This window comes from Hemibagrus wyckioides, linkage group LG07, assembly GCF_019097595.1.
Source record: "Hemibagrus wyckioides isolate EC202008001 linkage group LG07, SWU_Hwy_1.0, whole genome shotgun sequence".
Classification (NCBI taxonomy): Eukaryota; Metazoa; Chordata; class Actinopteri; order Siluriformes; family Bagridae; genus Hemibagrus; species Hemibagrus wyckioides.
In genome coordinates, this window is record NC_080716.1 from 11,456,911 (window position 1) to 11,477,011 (window position 20,101).

General features: G+C 39.1%; 3 protein-coding genes across 4 annotated transcripts in view; 2 read left to right on the forward strand and 1 right to left on the reverse strand.

Moving 5' to 3' along the window:
• myom1b (myomesin 1b) overlaps window positions 1-4,280 on the reverse strand; it is a 28,962-nt gene extending 24,682 nt beyond the window's left edge. The window contains exons 1-3 of one of the 2 annotated variants that reach the window (XM_058395792.1): window positions 3,746-4,280; window positions 2,973-3,182; window positions 63-197 (exon numbers count right to left, since the gene is read on the reverse strand). In XM_058395792.1, the coding sequence (XP_058251775.1) occupies window positions 63-197; window positions 2,973-3,112 (275 nt within the window). In that variant the 5' untranslated portion in view covers window positions 3,113-3,182; window positions 3,746-4,280. The remainder of the gene's footprint in view (window positions 1-62; window positions 198-2,972; window positions 3,183-3,745) is intronic. The other variant, XM_058395793.1, reaches the window with a different exon arrangement.
• Window positions 4,281-6,394: 2,114 nt separating this feature from the next.
• myl12.1 (myosin, light chain 12, genome duplicate 1) lies at window positions 6,395-11,053 on the forward strand. The gene is made up of 4 exons (XM_058395798.1): window positions 6,395-6,545; window positions 8,565-8,776; window positions 9,752-9,913; window positions 10,200-11,053. The coding sequence occupies exons 2-4, from the start codon at window positions 8,587-8,589 to the stop codon at window positions 10,370-10,372; spliced, it is 525 nt and encodes a 174-aa protein (XP_058251781.1). The 5' UTR covers window positions 6,395-6,545; window positions 8,565-8,586; the 3' UTR covers window positions 10,373-11,053.
• A 1,212-nt stretch (window positions 11,054-12,265) lies between these two features.
• On the forward strand, window positions 12,266-20,013 carry fastkd3 (FAST kinase domains 3). The gene is made up of 7 exons (XM_058395794.1): window positions 12,266-12,387; window positions 14,553-16,024; window positions 16,553-16,635; window positions 16,725-16,899; window positions 17,203-17,272; window positions 19,126-19,240; window positions 19,567-20,013. The coding sequence occupies exons 2-7, from the start codon at window positions 14,578-14,580 to the stop codon at window positions 19,663-19,665; spliced, it is 1,989 nt and encodes a 662-aa protein (XP_058251777.1). The 5' UTR covers window positions 12,266-12,387; window positions 14,553-14,577; the 3' UTR covers window positions 19,666-20,013.
• The last annotated feature ends 88 nt before the right edge of the window (window positions 20,014-20,101 follow it).

Genomic DNA, 20,101 nt, shown 5'->3' on the forward strand with positions numbered 1-20,101 from the left:
AATCCCAGTTGTTTTCCCCTATCATTATGACTATGTACGCTCTCATGAGTCCTGGCTCATACCTTCCCCTGAAGATGGGCACCACATAGCCTATAATCTGGTTCTCTTTGTCCACAGCCAGGTAGGTGGGCTTGGCTCTCTTTGGCTGAGGACTCACCCCCGTCTCATCCAGAGAGGTAAAGGTGGTATCTCTGATGCTAAAATGCCCACAGCAAAAATATCATACATTAGGAAATGGCTGGCATGTAAAAACATCGTGAGGGAATATATAGGGAATGTTGGAGAGGAAGAAATGCAGAATTAGAGATTAGATGGGTGAGGGAGGGGAGAAAGGTTTAGTACCCTTTAGTACTGCTGCCTAAAAGTAATATATATGATCTCTGAAAGAAAGCAAAATCCAAACCAAGATGGGGGAACCAGTGCATTTAAAATAGAAAAATAACAGTGGGCTAAAGAATTAGTTTTTTACAGTAAACTCTAGTATTGATATTCCGACCAGCTTGGACACCTGGTTTAGAGTGATTACATTATACTTTCCATTTAATAACACAAACCAGTCAGCACATTTGAGAGACGTCCACTCCAGAAAAGTTCCACAAGCATAATGTCTAAAAGCATAATGTGACCTTGGCATACGGATTGAGTGATAATGTAGTTCTCACAAAGGCGGGTGTATTTACAGACTCTAAAGAGGGAGGTGCAGAGAACAAGTGAGAGTAAGACTATCTGCTCAGACCTTAACAGGTCTGTGTTTGCCAATTTAGAACAAAGTGTTTGGCCATGGCAATGTAATAGAGTATCTGTGTCTGGAAGGGCTTTATATGTGAAGGGCTTCATGTCATCTGGTCTCTAAATACAGACTATTTACAAAGTCTTTTGCATTGGTGTATTAAGATGTACAGTCACTTGTGAAACAATTGAGGTGGCTTAATATCTTAATATAAAGAAATATCTTAGGATGGCTTGAAGGAGAACAAAGAGTACTTTTGTCTTGTACTATAAAAGAAAAAGAAAAAAACAATTGTTTCTAAATGTATGACAAATTTATTTTGCCGTATTATTCGCAACTTAGTTTGTCTATTCCTCCACAAAAAGTTTAAAATGTATAGAAATTATAGACAGAATACAAGTACAATCTAGTTTAAAATTCAGCAACATTTCTTATTCATTTTTTGACCCATGCTGGATTCACACTACAAATGTTTTCTTAAAATCGATGAAAGCTTAGTGCAGAATGTTCATAAATTACATTTTGCCATTAAAATTCTGTTTTGATGAATCAGATGATTCCTGTGTATTTTGAGTCTTACTTTGAACAAATATTTGTTGAATCCATAGGTTGGTCATAAAAGCTTATCATTGCACACTGTTCAGTATATTTCCTTAAGAACTCAATGCTGGCTCTCGGTCAGGACTAGGCTTTCGAATCACAGCATTTTAGCTACTAAGCACCGAAAATTGAGCACTGAGCTACCACTCTATAATTATGTGTTCCTATGAATTGGATAACCTATTCAAACCATTTAAACTTCCAGGACCTGTTTCCAGGACTTCCAGGAATGCAGATCCAGATTTACATTCCTCACTCACATAACTAAATATCATCCTATCCTACTTGATCTATATCATCCATTAGGTCAAGTGCCTAAAATATGTGAAGTTCCATAAAATTCCTTGCTGTCAGAAATGAATGAACAAGTAACTGAAGAGCATCAACCCGTATATTTTACTCATGTCCCATATTATTATGATCTCCTAAGAATAAAATAATGTTAACTGACTGGCCTCATCAGGTTGTGAAAACAAATCGTCAGCTAGTCTTGATATCTCAATTTTGCTTCCAGCAACACAAATGAATCCAAATGAATTTTTGCATCTCCTGTTCAGTGAATGGGTTCTTATGTTTCATAATAAACATTCATTTGCTTGCTCTCTTATAGATAAGGAATAGATAATGACTCTAGTTGAACTTTAAGTTGGTTTATTTTATTTGTCTTGAGAACAGAATTTTATGAATATCCAAAGAAAATCAAGACCAGAGTCATCAGTATTCACCATCACGTATTATCCAAAGAAAGGAAGTGAAGGCAAAGTGCCGAATCAAGTGTTTTCTTCATTTCAAAGAAACAAAATATCCATGAATCCTGAATACACCATTTATTTAAAAAAAAAATACAACCAAATAACAAATCACAATCCAATGCAACCTTTTATATGTGCAAACAATTAAAAACTAAAATCCTCAGACCAAAACCTCTCACCAAACCACTATCAATGTTAGCATTATTAAAAACAAACAGACCTTTCAGGTGTCTGCCGATACGTTAAAGGTGTTTATCTATGTCGCCATTACACCATAAGAAGATATTATATATCTTTAACATTCATCTAAAGTTATCCCTAAACCATCTAGAGAGAATAAATTAGTACAAAAAATTTCTAACATACAGTATGTTAGTCAAGACTGCCTGAAGATGAGCTACATCCAAGGTCTATAATAAAAAGCAGTCAGTATTAACCAGACTCAGTCGAAACAAATGTGTAGGCTTTGTCAAATGCAGTGTTGGCTATAATTAAAATCTCCCCAAAGGTAGACCACACAATAATCCTAAAATATGACACCACAAACATGACAACTGACCCTGCAACTATTCACAAACTCATTCCAAGCTTAATCACAAACTCAGACCTGAACATGGCTCGGGATTAAATTTTGCAGACAAACATTCTTGCGGTCTCAGCAGTTACCACCAAAGGCAAAACAAAAAGTTGTAAAGCATGCAGGATTCACAGACAAGTTGCTTGGTTTTAGATATAATTAAATGTATATTTAGTGGGGAATGCAGGGAAATGCAAGGAAGCAATGAATGATCAGCTACTGGGTCAGTGATTAAACTGGACCAAGGAGATGTTAAACAAGAGTTTAAGGATGGGACGTGATTATGTTGGTGGATTTCTCTCCTTGATCTTACCCTTTCGTGTTGGTTCTGTGGGCGGAGTAAGTGCTGGAGCTCTGCTTGTATTTGCTGATTGTAGACTCCGCCTCCCGGCTACGGTAGGCACGGTCATAGTGACGGTGGTGCTTCTGGTAGAATGGGATCGATCCAGACATCGCCTTCTCCTTCTAGCTCAGTGCCTAGCTTCTGCTCTGAAGTTCTCTTACACTGAAGGCTTAAAAGTTTCTACACACAAGTTAAGTGAGTTTGATTATATCTGAATAGGGAGAGTTCTTTTTTTAATTTAATCAGTAAGGAACCTCATATTGTCAAGTTCTTATTTGTGGTACACTGCGTTAAAGATATAGAATCATAACACTGTTGTCTTTTTGAAATGTCTACAAATGTCATATTAGCTGTAGGTGTTATAAACCTTTATACAGCTATCAAAATGTTATAATTACAGATAAACATTTTGCATTCTACAATGTGAAAGGTGAAGTTGCTCAGATTTTTAGTTGTGTCTGAGGGATAAGTATTGCTTAACTTATCGGTGTTTTAAATCAGAATTTATTTAGCTACTCATTTTATCATCCAGAGAGCCTGTGAATCCAAACCTTTGGTATAAAAGTTCAAAGTTCAGGAAGCACATGCAAAAGGACCATGATGCACTGACAAAATCCAAAGGACATTTAGGCAAAATCATGCATCGTAATAAATAAAATATAATTTCTTCACGTCTCACAGAACGACCTTATTAACATTTACATATAACACTGCAATAACACCACAAACTGAGTCGTTCTTACCTTAACCAACGCTCTGTGGGCTGGAAATCAAGTCAGGTAGCACAGAGATACAAACAAGAGTCCAGGTCCGATGGAGGATCAACAAAGCTCAAAATTCACGCAAAGTACTGTGCAGTGAAGAAGCAATCTCCAACAACCAAAATAATACCGAGGCGGGCTGACATGCCTTAGCCCCACGCAAGACCTTTTATGGCTAGAGAGGCGTTAAATATAGCTCTAGCTCAGCTATCCCAGTCACACAGATAGGCTGCTAATTATCAAGGTATATGTTGATAAGGTAATGATGTGGAATCACTCAGTGAGGTCCATTAAGATCATTTATGGTATTTACAAAAAGATGTATGGGATTCATCTGACATTATTCAGGCCCTAAATTAAATCATGGAAAGAATCATTCTCTCCTACACACCAATAACGAGTGTCTCATTACCTCTCTCTCATACCTGTGACACACAATTATTTCCCCAGATGCTTCTTTTTCCAATACAGTAGCTTTTATATGATATAAATATTAACTTATTAGACACCTGGTGAAACTAGTAAGCTATATTGGCCAACAGAGCTTTGTACCACACTAACAATAGCCATGCTATTGTTACCTCTCTTACGTACCAAAGATGCCATGTAAAAGTGTGTGTGTTTTGGGGGAAGGTGGGGTTCGGGGGTTGGGTTTGCTGTCAAGTCTATGTCATTGTATTTTGACTGTACTTTAATATGGACGAGATAACATTATGGGTTCCATGAGACTTTTCTTGCTGTGTAAACATGAATTATTTTGCTTGAAGTTACATAAAAAAATCACATTGATTGTAAACTGTAACTGGGAAAAGCCCTTCACCGTGTCTACTCTCCTCTGTCACCCAAATAAAGCATAGCTTAACTGTAAGCCACTTGAATTTAACATGCCAAGCTTTTGTTGAGTTGTAAGGCCTCTAAATATAAAAAGCTTTACCAAGGAAGTGTGTGAGAGAATTGACATATTATGAAATCATTTCCTCCAGGACAGTTTCAAAATGCAAATGTTTTACTAAATTGCTCTCTGTAGCCTTTGGCCATGTCTGATTTTTCTGGAATATATATATTATAGAGATACCACTTTTTTTTAATAGAAACCTTTCCAGACCATTCACCGGGTTATGACTAGACCCTGGAGCCCAAAGTGAGCAACAACAAGAAAAACACTATCACTTTTTGAGACAAATTATAATCTTGAGTGATGTGGTTGAGTTTGAGGAACTGTCAGAGCTGAAGTGTCGGAAAAGGCCGAAACTGAAAAATATTTAATGCTAAATGGCATAGTGGCTTAAAAACATGTTCAAAAAGTTTTAAATAAGTAATCAAATTTATTTTTCACAGGAAAACAACTTAATTTCATCAGATTACAATATTTTATTTTTTTTAATGCTTGAGAACATTTAAAAGCAGCAACCTTTGACTTTCACACGAGTACGTTATTTGCTTGGATACCTCCACTTTTAATCGAGTAAGCTTTTGACATATTATCTATACGTTCACTTAAGGTTTAATTTCTCTGTACTTTGTCCACCCCTGATTAAAATGCTGATGACTTGTGAATAAAAGACACACTAGCAAATGCAGCCAAGCATTTTTACATGTTTGCTCTCACCTGTCCTTTTTTCCTGACACGTAAGCCTTTCAGGAATGAAATGACTCACTATACACCGTATCAACTGGTTTGGGATTTTTAATACAATGATCCACTCCTGTATTTATCCACTGCTGTACTGTACTCTGTGGCTCAAAGCATCTTACAGGGACACTTTTCATTTTGCCTGCATAACATTTTAAAAACATTTTTAAACCATAGCAAAACAGTATAGTATTTATTACTATTATTTATTCGGATTCTTAATATAGTGTATGCAAACGTTTGAAAGTTCAGCTGTAAAATTCAGGGGTTGGCTGAAGCTTGAGCATGTGCCTTTATAACAAGTTTCTATAGTTGTAAAGTTTGTAGTTGTCTTCGCAAATCCCATCCTTGCGGGTTGGGGTCAGAGTGCAGGGTCAGTCATGACGCAGCACATCTGGAGCAGGGTGGGTTAGGGGCCTTGCTCAAGGGCCCCAACAGTGGCATATTGGTGATGCTGGGGCTTGAACCCCGATCTCCCGGTCAGCGAGCTATTACCGCCCTAGAATAGTTGTACAGTTGTGTTTTTCTTTTTTGTACTCAAGTATGGATCCTAACAAATACTTTTAAAGGAAATTTTAAGTAACAACAATTAACATTTTTGCCTTACCAATTTAGTATTGTATCACTGAAAAAAAACAAAAACCCATAGTATGACAAATCTGGATAGATTTGATTTAATCTCCTCATTTTTTTAACAGAAACAAATGTTGATAATAAGCAAAGGCTTGATTCATAGTGTGTCTGAGAGAACCATCTGTTTTTCTATACGCTCATTGTTTTGAGTCACAGCACCCTATAAGGACATGTTCAATAGTCTACGTAGACCAGACTTTGGGTGGGTTTGGATGAACTAAGTCACATCACACAGGGGTGCTCGTATTGTGTGAAATCCGGACACATTTTTATTCGCGTTAAACGAAGCGGTGAAAGTATTTATACATTCAAATTCAATACATGTATCACGCTGTAGGTTTTGACTGAAGCGTATTTACCGTTGTTGTGTATTATTTTCGAAGCCTGTGCTGTCTCATCCACCCCTACAACACTAGTTGAGCGGATCTAGATATCCTGTCCGGAAGCAGCCTCTTCTTTTATCAGGAAGTTTGGGCGGTGGTTGAACAGGCCTTTGGTGTTTTTTGGGGGTTTCAGGTACGTGTTATGTTTAATTCTTATTGATAAATGTCTCAGTTGTTTTCCTTTTGCATGTTTTGTTAAAGTGCGTGAATATCCATTTCGGCTGTGTTCGCGAAATTCAGTCATTTTGTTGAAGGCGGATGTAACGACAGCGCGAGCTAGCAAGGTTTGCTAAGCATTTTAACTACGAGCCGGTTCGGTAGCGCGAGACACAAACTTGTTCATTTTACTTGTTCAAGTTGGTCAGATAAGTAACTATATTAATGAAATCTAATCTTCGCCAGGTAGTGTATGATATATGTTTTTGGAACATCACGTAGTAAATCGTGTCTTGTCGATGTCGCAGTGTCGAAGAGCTCGAGAATCAACAAAATAGCCCAAGGTGAATTGTTAAGTCTTTGCAGCACGAGCCTCCGACAAATACAACCATCTAATACATTCAGTGTAAAGTGCTATATAATTTAATCATTCACGCCACATGCTCTGGTCATTTTCTAGAAATGGTATGGCCCATGCAATCACTGGAATTGAAAAAATATATATAAATATATGCTTGTGTCATATATTAAAATATCTGAAGATGCATCCTTTTTTCAGTACCAGGTCACTGAATATATATTCAGATTTCTATTTTTGTCCTTCCTCCTTTTCCTGCAATTGTTTTGCGTTGAATGTGTCTAGTATTGGAGGCACTACGTTTATGTCCATGTTTTATTTCATTATTTTTTACCTGACTCTTAAACATTTTTGTAATAGGAGTAGAGAAAAGTCATTTAAAATGTTGGTAAAATTGGTTCTCTTGAGGCAGACACAAAAGCAAAAAAAGTGTGTTCCAGTGTAAACTGGGTTGACTTGTGTGTCTATGTATAGAAGACTCAAGGGAGAAAATATAGGCCAGTTTCAAAAATGCCTCTATATCTAGCTATCTTACTCTGAAAACGATTACAACATCCTGATGCTGATGCACTATGTAGCCAAAAGTTTTGGGACGTTTGCCTTTAACATAATATGGAGTTGTTCTGCCCTTTACAGCTTCAACTCTTCTGGGAAGGCTTTCCACAAGGTTTAGGAATGGTCAAAAATTCCCATAAACACATTCCTCTAGAAGCTCATTTGTGAGGTCGGGCACTGATGTTGGATGAGAAGGTCTGACGCACAGTCTCTGCTCTAATTCATCCAAAAGGTGTTCTATCGGGTTGAGGTTAGGTCAATCTCTGAAGTTCCTCCACACCAAACTGACTCATTCATGACCTTGCTTTGTGCACTGGTGTACAGTCATGTTGGAACAGGAAGTGCCCACCCCCAAACTGTTCCCACAAAGTTGGGAGCATGAAATTATCCAGAATGTCTTGGTATGCTGAAGCATTAAGAGTTCCTGTCACTTGAACTAAGAGGCCAAGCCCAACTCCTGAAAAACATCTGAATTCAATGATTTTGGAGGGGTGTCCCAAAACTTTTGGAAATATAGAGTAGTTTATTGATATCATGTGGCGTTATGAGGGATGAATTCCAGCATGCTGAGGAAATGGTGTGGTTTAGAACATGACTCTATCAAGCAGATTTCCTCCATCTGAGTGTGACAGCTGGTGCAGATAAAATAGTTTGCATTAATCATCACTTCATCCTCACAATGTCCTGGAGGCCCTGTAATGTAGGCTTTTTTATGTTTAATAAATGTAAAGATGAATCATATGTACATGCAAGAAGGAAATGGGCTTTCCTGTTACCGTTGTAATTTTTTTTTTTTTCTCAAAAAATTGAGCCATTTTGTATATTTCCATTTGAAGAGCTGCTTGGGCATCATTGTCTTATCATATTTCTCTTAGACCTGCTTTGCCAGACAAGACCGGACAAATCCCCCCTTTTTTTCCCTTGTAATGATACTTCACACAGCTTGAACCAGGACAGATAATGACTAACAAGTAAAAAAAAAAAAAAAAAAAAAAAAAGCTGCTAAATTTGTGACCAAAAAAACTAAATTGCCCTCATTTGTTATGAGAGCAGCTGATGTTGAATTACTTTTTATTTTATTAGGTAAAATCAGAACAGAGCCAACATGTCGTCCAGCAAAACTCGTATGAAGGCAAAGACTGCCAGGAAGCGCCCTCAGCGTGCGACCTCAAATGTCTTCGCCATGTTCGATCAGTCACAGATCCAGGAGTTCAAGGAAGCCTTCAACATGATCGATCAGAACCGTGATGGCTTTGTGGACAAGGAAGATCTGCATGACATGCTGGCATCTCTGGGTAACTTTCACCTCCTATCACTGCCAGTACCATGCACATTGTTTATGTATACAATATACATGGGGGGGGGCATTTTACTCTTGGGTATCATTTTATTTTCTCCTGCATTTTTCAGGATGTATCAGCACTGTTACATCTCAAGTTTAGGCCCTAATGCATGTCTGATCAAAGACCAAAATTGTTTCTGAACATTGTAGTGGTAGGCAGTATCTGTTTCGGGGTGTTTTTATTTTATACCAGGTGAAATGTAATGGAGCTAATGACTTTAACATGAATAGGAGGAGTAGGTGTGACATTTTGGACATCTCGGTAGAGGGTGTAGCTGTTTGTTCTTTGTCACTATGGCTGGCTGATTACATCATGACTGTGTAATGCCATAACAGCATATCTGGAATAGTTCACCACTAAGTGTCACCCTATTGCTAACAATAAACAACATCATTTCCAGATGGAGTGTGTCTACTAAAACATGTTTCAAGTTTTAACATGAGTATTTAAAATAAGATGAGAGAATTTTATTAAATCCCGAAGGAAATTCTTCTGCCAGAAACTGCTTCAGATTACAAGAACAATAAATATAAATTAAATGATCTATATATAAAAAATGTGTTTAAAAGTACTTTGTAATCGAAAATATAAATGGAATATTCTATATATACAAAATGTATTCAAGTACAAAATAAGGTGGTGGGGAACTAAGGACATATTGCACCTGATGTGATACTGCACATGGTATGATGGTATGATATTGCACATATTATGTTAAAGTACATTGTAATTATTGTGAAGTTTTGATACCTTCAGTGTTCATTTGGTCAGCTCTGCTCCCTGCTGAAAGGGGAGGAGTTATAGATTTTGATGGCCACTGGTAGGAAAGGTCTCGATATTATTGATATTAGGTTGTATTGTTATTATACTCAAGTTTTTCATGCTGTTCCACGCCTCACTCAGACTAACCCCTTCATCTAATCTCAGGTAAGAACCCGACTGATTCGTATTTGGAGGCGATGATGAATGAAGCTCCTGGGCCCATTAACTTCACAATGTTCCTCACCATGTTTGGAGAGAAACTGAACGGCACTGACCCAGAAGACGTCATCCGCAATGCCTTTGCCTGCTTTGATGAGGAAGGAACCGGTAAGCACCATTATCCCGCAGACTCTTACAAACAACTAATTTAGGTCAGTCATAACAAATAAAATGTGATGGTTATAAACTGTGAAAAACAAGAAGGAAGTATGTTACTCCATAATAAATAAAAAGAAGTTAAAGGTGCTCTGATGATCTAGAGATTTGTTTGATAACCATTAAATATAATTGGATACGTCAATCATTGGATTGAGAAACATCTGGGATTAAACGTCATCTGCCCAATGTATAATCATTCATCTTTTCACCATCTATTCTTCTCATGTCTGCTCAGGCTTTATCCAGGAAGACTACCTGCGGGAACTTCTGACCACGATGGGTGACCGCTTCACAGACGAGGAGGTCGATGAGCTCTTCAGGGAGGCCCCAATTGACAAGAAGAATAACTTTAACTATGTTGAGTTCACACGTATCCTCAAACACGGAGCCAAAGACAAGGATGACTAAATACAGAAACCTCCATGCATTGTCAATCGTTCCTTTTTAATCTTCTTTCTCAGCTAAAGGAGCTTTATCTAATGTTTCTGGAAATTTTCTGAGATAAATGCCAACCTCAAACGTCTGCCAGGCTGCTCGGTTTGTGTGTGATTTTTATTTAAAGGTAAACTTTAAGGGGAAAATGTGTTTAGATTAAGACCAAATCACTAAACATGGTAGGATAAGTATTTTTATCACCCTGTTGCTGAAGTTCTGTTGTATTGAATGTGTGTAGTACTGGACACAACACGGTTGTTTGTTTAGGGGTGTGAGGGCATCATTGGCTGTGGTTGGTTAAACAGTGGGCTACTTCAGGACACTTTAGAAACCATACATGTAATTAGTTGGGGTTTGTATATGCATTATTAATTATATTTGATTCTATCTGTGTATTTAAGGCCTTTTTCTAAACGTATCCCAATAAAGTGTACCTTCAAGTAAATCCAACAGACACTTAATTTGGATGCAGCAGAACTGCACATAACAGTGTAGGACCTCATAGGGGTTCAGTATCTCAGTTCTTTAAATGTGGTAAAATGTGAAGTGGTGGTGGGGTCTACGAGCATGTTTGCTGTTATGTCCTGATCTAGCTGAATTTTTACATTTTATAATAAGTATGAACTTTTTTTTCAATAAATTACTCAAATTGTAGCATCTGCTGTCGTTCTCTGTTCATTTAGCAGGATTTCTTTTGTTGAGGAGGGTAGGGGTGTGCGCTTTTTTTTTTTTTTATTAAAACAACATACCAAAGCTGTTTACCTCATACCAGGCAGCATGTCCTAGCTTGCTTGAGCTTAGCCACAGAAATTAGTGTTTCTGCAGTTCTAGGTTTTTAAACATGGTTGGTTACAAAATCTATATAAAAGTTAATGTTTAAATTTAATTTGAGTTTCTGACATGTTTGTGACATTAAGCATGCAAGTTTTTCAAACAAGTAGCAATAATTCTGTGATGATTACTGTGTTTACAAAAAGTGGTTATTAAACTGCTTAAACCGGGTTATCATAGTCCAAATTTGTTCAATGTCCAGTCAAAAACAATGCCAGTACCCATAATATGCCATCTGCAGACCCCAAACACAGCTGGGTCTGTACATGAGTGTCACTGTAAATGTATCCACACCAAACTCACTCATCCATGTCTTTATGGACCTTGCTTTGTGCACTGGTGTGCAGTCCTGTTGGAACAGGAAGGGGTCATCCCCAAACTGTTCCCACGAAGTTCGGAGCATAGAATTTGTCTTGGTGTGCTGAAGCATTACAAGTTCCTTTCACCGACACTAAGGGGCCCAAGCCCAACCCCTGAAAAACACCACCACTTTGGGAGGGGTGTCCCAAAACTTTTGGCAATATAAAGTACTTTATTGATCTCATAAATGGTTTCTGCTTTCCTAAAAGAGTGACTGTTTGGCATTATGAGGAATGAATTCCAGCATGCTGAGGAAATGGTGTGGTTTAGAACAACAGGACTCTATCAAGCAGAATTCCTCCATCTGAGTGTGACAGCTGGTGCAGATAAAATAGTTTGTATTAATCATCACTTCATCCTGGAGGCCCTGTAATGTAATGGTGATTTGGAGGGGTGTCCCTAAACTTTTGGCAATATAATGTATGTCTTCACTAGTAGTACTTTAAAAGAACAGCCGTGTATCTCCCCAAATTCAAGACAAAATCAAGCATTTTTGGCAGCAACAACCAAATGTCTGTTTGTTCCCTTTAAAAAGTAAATGTTTTCTTACTGAATGCCTACACAGACTGCTGTGTGGCGGTGTCCCCAATCGATGCACCCTCCGTAGGGCTCAGTATATTCTCCTCCTGGACCACACGAGTGGCACGTGTCTTAGCCTGGGTTAAGCTCCGCCCACCATAACGTAGTTCAACCAATAGGAATTGAAGATACCGCGCATGCGTACATTGCACAGCGAGTCCAGACTATGGCAAGATAGTACACGAGTCACGCAGCTACAGCGCCTGCTAATCACTCTGGTACAGTAATATTTTTTTAAAAAAATGTCGAGTTGATGTAAATGGGAATGTAAGACGTATATAAAGGTGTTTTCTTGTTTCAGCTCAGCTGCCAGATCTATTTGTAACTGCTAACTGGATACCATTAAGCTTGATAGACACATCCACTTCCGCGAGCACTGGCCTCTATTAAGATCCCTGACACAAGGGCAAATGAAATAGTTATAATGTGACGTATATAATGTATATGTATAATTATATATGTACATACATTATGTATAGTTATAATGTAATGTTCAGAATGTAGAAATGCTGAACTTTACACACTTGCTAATACGTTTCGATTATACATAATGTAACATCTTGTCCTGGTGACTGCCAGGGTTGCCGAATATTATTCCATCTCAGTAAGAGGACTTTTGATCAGTAAAAGTAAAATACAGTACTTTTGCATCACCTCATCTATTATTATGTATAGGCTACAATTTGTCCCCCAGATTCTTAAAATGAATTCAGTTTCTCTAAATAAAATTCAGCACCACATAGCCAACAGCTATATAGAAACACTTATTACTGCTACTGTCAAAGTGTAAACCATCATTAACACATTAAACTCACAGCTTATTCTCAGGTGACTTTCATAACGTGCGTCATTCAGTCACTACATAAAACCGGGGCATCTAGATACAAGAGTCAAATATTGTGAGTTTAATGGTGTTTTCATATCTAGTTATATTTACATGAACCATACTCAGTCTTGTTAAAGTGGACCCAGAAAGGAACTAGCTGCTGTTTTTGGTTTACAAAAAAAAGACTCTTAACATAACAGTCAAAGGATATTTGATGAAAGATTAAAAGCATTTTTGTTGCTGAACCATCAAAATCAAGTCAAGCTTTATGCCATAGAGCTGCTGACTGGCTGATGTGAGTGTTTAGAATAAACCAAATATTTGCATACATTATACGCCGATCAGGCATAACATTATGAGCAGTGACAGGTGAAGTGAATAACACTGATGATCTCCTCATCATGGCACCTGTTAGTGGGTGGGATATATTAGGCAGCAAGTGAACATTTTGTCCTCAGAGTTGATGTGTTAGAAGCATAAAAATGGGCAAGTGTAAGGATTTGAGCGAGTTTGACAAGGACCAAATTGTGATGGCTAGACGACAGGATCAGACCATCTCCAAAACTGCAGCTCTTGTGGGGTGTTCCCGGTCTGCAGTGGTCAGTATCCTATATAAAGTGGTCCAAGGAAGGAACAGGGGTGAAGTGGCGACAGGGTCACAGGCAGCCAATCCAGCATCTGTGGGATGTGCTGGACAAACAAGTCCGATCCATGCAGGCCCCACCTCGTAACTTACAGGACTTAAAGGATCTGCTGCTAAAATCTTGGTGTCAGATACCACAGCACAGGGATCTAGTGGAGTCTACACCTTGACGGGTCAGGGCTGTTTTGGCAGCAAAAGCAGGACCAACACAATATTAGGCAGATGGTCATAATACTATGGCTGATAGGTGTATATTACACACATTCTGTATGCTAATCTGTATGCTAATATTGTTATACAGTAACTGTTCCTGTCACTAACATAGTATTATTATTGCTGCTTAACAAATTAAACTCTATAGCGTAATTGCTATTACCACAGTTACCTGATTATCTGCCATGTTGCTATCCAACACTGTTGTGGGACCACATGGACTCATGGAAAGCCACTTGAGTTGTTTTTTTTTTTTATGTTGGTGACAGAAAACTGTAGCTATGCATGTACAGCAACAACAAGAAGTTCTTTATCTATAAAGTGAAATGTGAAGCAGACTAAGACCACTTTGTTTTAAAGAAATGCACTCTGAAGGTGGTCTGAGTACAATTTGCTTGTAGTTCATTTAAGAGGGGTCTGAGATCATTTGTCATGGTTACATATGTGCAAAAAAGTCATTGATCTGAGACCAGAACCAGACCAAACCTTCAGGGATTTAAATCACTAAAGCAGTAGCTTGCAATGTTTCCATCTTAACATTATGTTTTTGCACATGACAACTGAAATATATTAGACATCTAGTGGTCCACAAGGTGTGGGTCAGAAAATATTGCACTCTATAATGAAGGTAAAGCCTAATTCTGATTGAGCTTTTCCACTTTATTTCCTTTATTTCCACTTTGTTTTATTTATCACTGCAGGTGAAGGATGTCGTAAAGCTCTTTCATGGCTCTGAAAGTGGTGCGGAGGCTGCATGTGCTGAGGCAAGCGGCTCTTCCTCATCTGCTCTCTCCCACCACTCTGAATGTGTGTGCCAGGCAGCATGTGTGTGCTCCAGGCAGTTGCACCTTGTTTCAGGGCTATCGTCATTCTCTCTCTGGGAAAGAGGGGAAACTGCAAAAAAGGCAGCTGTGCATCACAACCCGCGAGCCTGTTTTTCTTGTAGCTGGATCCATCCGCCTTTCCCGTGACCCGTCTACACGAGGTGCTTTCGCGTCTCTGCTGCATGGTCTGAGCTCTGATGAGGAACGTGCCTTTAAACAGCGGCTTTTTTCCAGCATGACTTCTCAACAAGTGCTGCAACTCGTTCACTCCACCCCACACCTCTCAAGTGCAGGTGCTGTTGCTGTTCTCCACCGACTGGCTGATCTGGAACAGGATGGAGCCAGAGGACTTAAGGAACCAGAGATGCTGCTGTCTGATCCAACTTTAAACAAGATGTGTCTGAAGTTACAGCAAGACTCTGGTGAGCTAGAAGACGAGGTGGTGGTAAGAGCTTTGCTGGGCTGTACACGTCTTTATCTAGACCCACAGAGTCACTTGCTGATGAGATTAATGTCCGAGAGTCAGGTACGGCTAAACACAGGTCGCTTGAGCATTGAGACGTTGTGTGAGTTAGTGCAAGCACTTTTCGCAGTCGATGGGCCGTGTTGTGGCATCGTAGAGCAGGCTATGAGGCAGATCCAGAGCAAAGATCCAGCTCATTGGAATCCAAGTGAGCTGACCTCTGTCTATAAACTGCTAGCTGCAGGGTTGGGTGAAGGTGGGCAGTACCAGGAATTGCTGAATGAAATGAACACTCAAGCACTCAGACTTGCCCCAAAAATGGACCCTGTAACCGTCAGCGAAACATTCGAAGCTCTCGTAATGCTGGACCAAACGCAGGCACTCCCACTGGTGATTGCTTTGTGCAAACAGGCTGTGCGTCACGTGCCGAAATTTGCGGATACGGAACTGTCGATCGTTTTGTCTGCACTTATGCATTACGGACACAGTGATCACTTTCTCATCGAGGCTTTGGAACGCCATGTACCCAAAACAGCTTTTACAGCTCATCCTGAGACAATAAGCAGAGTAATGCAATATTTTGGAAAACAGCGAATTTTTTCTCCTCCAGTCTTTGACGCAGTGGCTGAGAGCTTTGTGTACAGGGCAGATGAGTACACCACGGAACAGGTATCTCGGCAGATAGTTGCACTGGGAGCATTGGGATATGTACCTCAGGAGGCTGGACGACTTTTCCGGAAGGTGGAGTCTGTCTTGAATGCGCGTTTTTCACACTTCCAGCCTCGAACACTGCTTGACTTGCTGCACGCTTGTACCCTTCTACAGAGATTTCCACTCAACTTTGTCTCAAAGGTCTTCAGCCCATTCTTCCTACAGCAGCTTCAGGGTAAGAGGGTCTATCCTGTACCTGCACAATTTAGCCATCTTTATCAAGTACATTTAAAAAATAGGTTTGCTTATAATCACAACAAAAATATCCATTCAGCACTGGTGCTGTGGTCAGAGAATTGGAGCTGATATACACCTACTAACAAGGTTTAGAAACATAATGAAAATAATGACATGTCACTGCTTTATATACACAAACACAGTCACACACAGTCATCTGCCCTGTGATGGTCTCTTTCCTTTAAAGAAACAAGTTAACAAATTACTAGCTATTAACTTTGAATAACTTGTATATGAAAATCATACTATATAACATATAGTTACCCCCCACTCTCTCACGCCCCTTTCCTCTACTATACCCCATTCACGGTTGCTGTATTCTAATGTGGAACAGCCCATTTACATTATATTTACTTAATAACATGGCTAGTGAGTGTAGATACAATTGAGATGTACGTAATAAATTCCATATGTGCATGTACACTATATTTTGTTTAATGGAGCCTCCTGTCTTGTATTCTGTCAGAGGGCAGTGTAATGGATCAAGGGGTGCTGGCTCAGCTTACACAGCTCTACATGACAATGAAACTGGAATGTCCGTTCTATCGGGTGTGTATTTATTGCATCCTGCATATTTAAATTAACATGGCAAATAAAAATGCTTTTAATATTTAGTCTTTTTGTATGATTATATTTAGGGTCCACAATTCTTACCTAAGCTGCGAGTGAAGTCATTTCTGTCTCCTGGATGTTCCTTGGAAAGTCTAGTAGACCCTCATCTCTATAACAGGGTGAAGAACGGCCTAGTGGATTTACTAGGAGATCGAACTTATTTTGCCTCCAGAGTCCTTACACCATACTGTTACACACTTGGTAATGTATCCATAATCCTATTGCTTTAAAAAAAACCCCACAAATGTGAGTAGAATTTGCAGTGTAATTAAATCAGCTAACTGTAGTGTATCTGTACATTGTGGATAAAGGATGTTTTAACTCCTGTGTACTGAATTCATTAGAAATAGAATAGTGGTAATAAAGCACAAAATGTCATGAGTATTTCAAATCAGTGTTTCACCATACTTGTAAATTAAATCTCAGTGTTTTGTCTTGGTCTCAAATGTGCTGGATTACAGATGCAAACAAACTAATTATAACTGTCTAAAAAATGTTCCACAGATGTAGAGATAAAACTGGATGAAGATGGCTATGTCTTACCTGCTAGCCATTTTGAGGAAGTACATAAAAGGTAATATGTGTTTTAAAATATATATATATATATATTACACACACTACCAGTCAAAAGTTTAAACACACCTTTAAATTCAGTGTTTTTTGTTTAGGGATTTATTTTCTACATTCTAGAACAATATTGGAGATTTCAAAACTATGAAATAACACACATGGACTTAAGTAATCCATATGTAATGACAACAAAAAACAGTCAGTTGTTATTTTAAGACACGAAGGTCAGGTGTTCTGGAATAGTTCTTGCAAGAACAGTATTGTCAAGTGCATTTGCAAAACCCATCAAGCACCATGAAGAAACTGGCTCACATGAAGACCATCCCAGTAAAGCAAGACCAAAACTTAGATTAGAGCCTTTATGAAGGCTTTACAGAGCATCAGTAGCAGACATATCTCAATATCAACTGTTCAAAGGACATTATTGTGTATTTCGGCCGCCTTCAGCATTGGAATTAGAAGACCTGTCCAAACTTTGACTGGTAGTGTATATGTATATGTGTGTATATGTGTGTATATATATATATATATATATATAGATAGATAGATAGATAGATAGATAGATAGATAGATAGATAGATAGATAGATAGATACACTATATTGCCAAAAGTATTCGCTCACCCATCCAAATAATCAAGCACCTAGGCATGCAGACTGTTTTTACAAACATTTGTGAAAGAATGGGTCGCTCTCAGGAGCTCAGTGAATTCCAGCGTGGAACTGTGATAGGATGCCACCTGTGCAACAAATCCAGTTGTGAAATTTCCTCGCTCCTAAATATTCCACAGTCAACTGTCAGCTGTATTATAAGAACGTGGAAGTGTTTGGGAACGACAGCAACTCAGCCACGAAGTGGTAGGCCACGTAAACTGACGGAGCGGGGTCAGCGGATGCTGAGGCGCATAGTGCGAAGAGGTCGCCAACTTTCTGCAGAGTCAATCGCTACAGACCTCCAAACTTCATGTGGCCTTCAGATTAGCTCAAGAACAGTGCGCAGAGAGCTTCATGGAATGGGTTTCCATGGCCGAGCAGCTGCATCCAAGCCATACATCACCAAGTGCAATGCAAAGCGTCGGATGCAGTGGTGTAAAGCACGCCGCCACTGGACTCTAGCAGTGGAGACGCATTCTCTGGAGTGACGAATCGCGCTTCTCCATCTGGCAATCTGATGGATGAGTCTGGGTTTGGTGGTTGCCAGGAGAATGGTACTTGTCTGAGTGCATTGTGCCAAGTGTAAAGTTTGGTGGAGGGGGGATTATGGTGTGGGGTTGTTTTTCAGGAGCTGGGCTTGGCCCCTTAGTTCCAGTGAAAGGAACTCTGAATGCTTCAGCATACCAAGACATTTTGGACAATTCCATGCTCCCAACTTTGTGGGAACAGTTTGGAGCTGGCCTCTTCCTCTTCCAACATGACTGTGCACCAGTGCACAAAGCAAGGTCCATAAACACATGGATGACAGAGTCTGGTGTGGATGAACTTGACTGGCCTGCACAGAGTCCTGACCTCAACCTGATAGAACACCTTTGGGATGAATTAGAGCGGAGACTGAGAGCCAAGCCTTCTCATCCAACATCAGTGTGTGACCTCACAAATGAGCTTCTGGAAGAATGGTCAAAAATTCCCATAAACACACTCCTAAACCTTGTGGACAGCCTTCCCAGAAGAGTTGAAGCTGTTATAGCTGCAAAGGGTGGACCGACGTCATATTGAACCCTATGGATTAGGAATGGGATGTCACTTAAGTTCATATGCGAGTCAAGGCAGGTGAGCGAATACTTTTGGCAATATAGTGTATATAGATATAGTATTTTAAGGTTTTGGATTGTGTTAATAAGCATCTCTGTATATACACACAGAATTGCTGTTTGTATTGATGGGCCAAAGCGCTTTGCTGCTAATGCCAGACATCTTCTGGGGAAAGAAGCTATCAAGCAGCGACACCTAAAGATTCTGGGATATGAAGTTGTTCAGGTAAGTGTTTCAGTCAGTTGCTCTGCTCTGTTTCTGTTCTGAGGCATAAAGTGTTAGAGCGAGGTACATTGTGATTGTTTCTTTGCCCATTCATTTATTGCATTTTGTATTACTAGTTAAAATAGCTGCAGTTATTCAGTCAGTTTCCTTACTGGTTATTTATATGCTGTTAAAAATCCCATGATCAGTAACTGCATTATTTTGTTGGCACAATAGAACAGAGTAGTGAAAGATGTAGCTGTTTAAACTAAAACAAAATCCTTTCAATGTAACGAGGTAATTTATTCCTGTGCTTGTGGTAAAGGTCTACAATTATTTCTTTTTAGATTCCCTATTATGAGATTGAAAACCCGAAGGACAAGATAAACACAGTCGAGTACCTGCACAAGAAGATTTTCCCTCACACATACCGACTCAGCTGGTGATCACTAAGTTTCCACATGCTGCAGGATTCATGCCAGCTTCACTTCCTCAAACTTATGCAGCCTATTCTGATACTAGACTCACACAAAACAGCCGTTGTTCTCTCTCTGTCCTATACATTCAGAAGATAAACAGATAAGACAGAGTTAAGTCTTGTACTGCTGATTGTCCTAGTTTATGTATTTTTTTAAATGAGAAAGTGCCATGAACTATATAAATTATTTGTTTAAATAAAGGAAACAGACCATGGTGCTTCTGAAATGTTGTCTTGTCATTTGTCAAATAGGGAATTCAGTCGTAATTTCACACCCATCTACGTTTATGTATCTGGAATAATTTCCTTCCATCACATTTAATTTCAATAAAAGGACAGAGTTATTGCTCATGTAATCAGATAAGCATTGATGTGTCATCCTTAAGCTTGTCGATATCCTCAGC

What these genes read in the sequence shown, in the direction of transcription:
- myl12.1 (XM_058395798.1), top strand. Translation starts at nt 8,587, where the DNA reads ATGTCGTCCAGCAAAACTCGTATGAAGGCAAAGACTGCCAGGAAGCGC. An exon ending in TGACATGCTGGCATCTCTGG is followed by an intron (nt 8,777 to 9,751) that starts GTAACTTTCACC and finishes ATCTAATCTCAG; the next exon opens with GTAAGAACCCGACTGATTCG. An exon ending in CTTTGATGAGGAAGGAACCG is followed by an intron (nt 9,914 to 10,199) that starts GTAAGCACCATT and finishes ATGTCTGCTCAG; the next exon opens with GCTTTATCCAGGAAGACTAC.
- fastkd3 (XM_058395794.1), top strand. Translation starts at nt 14,578, where the DNA reads ATGGCTCTGAAAGTGGTGCGGAGGCTGCATGTGCTGAGGCAAGCGGCT. An exon ending in TGGAATGTCCGTTCTATCGG is followed by an intron (nt 16,636 to 16,724) that starts GTGTGTATTTAT and finishes GATTATATTTAG; the next exon opens with GGTCCACAATTCTTACCTAA. An exon ending in ACCATACTGTTACACACTTG is followed by an intron (nt 16,900 to 17,202) that starts GTAATGTATCCA and finishes AATGTTCCACAG; the next exon opens with ATGTAGAGATAAAACTGGAT.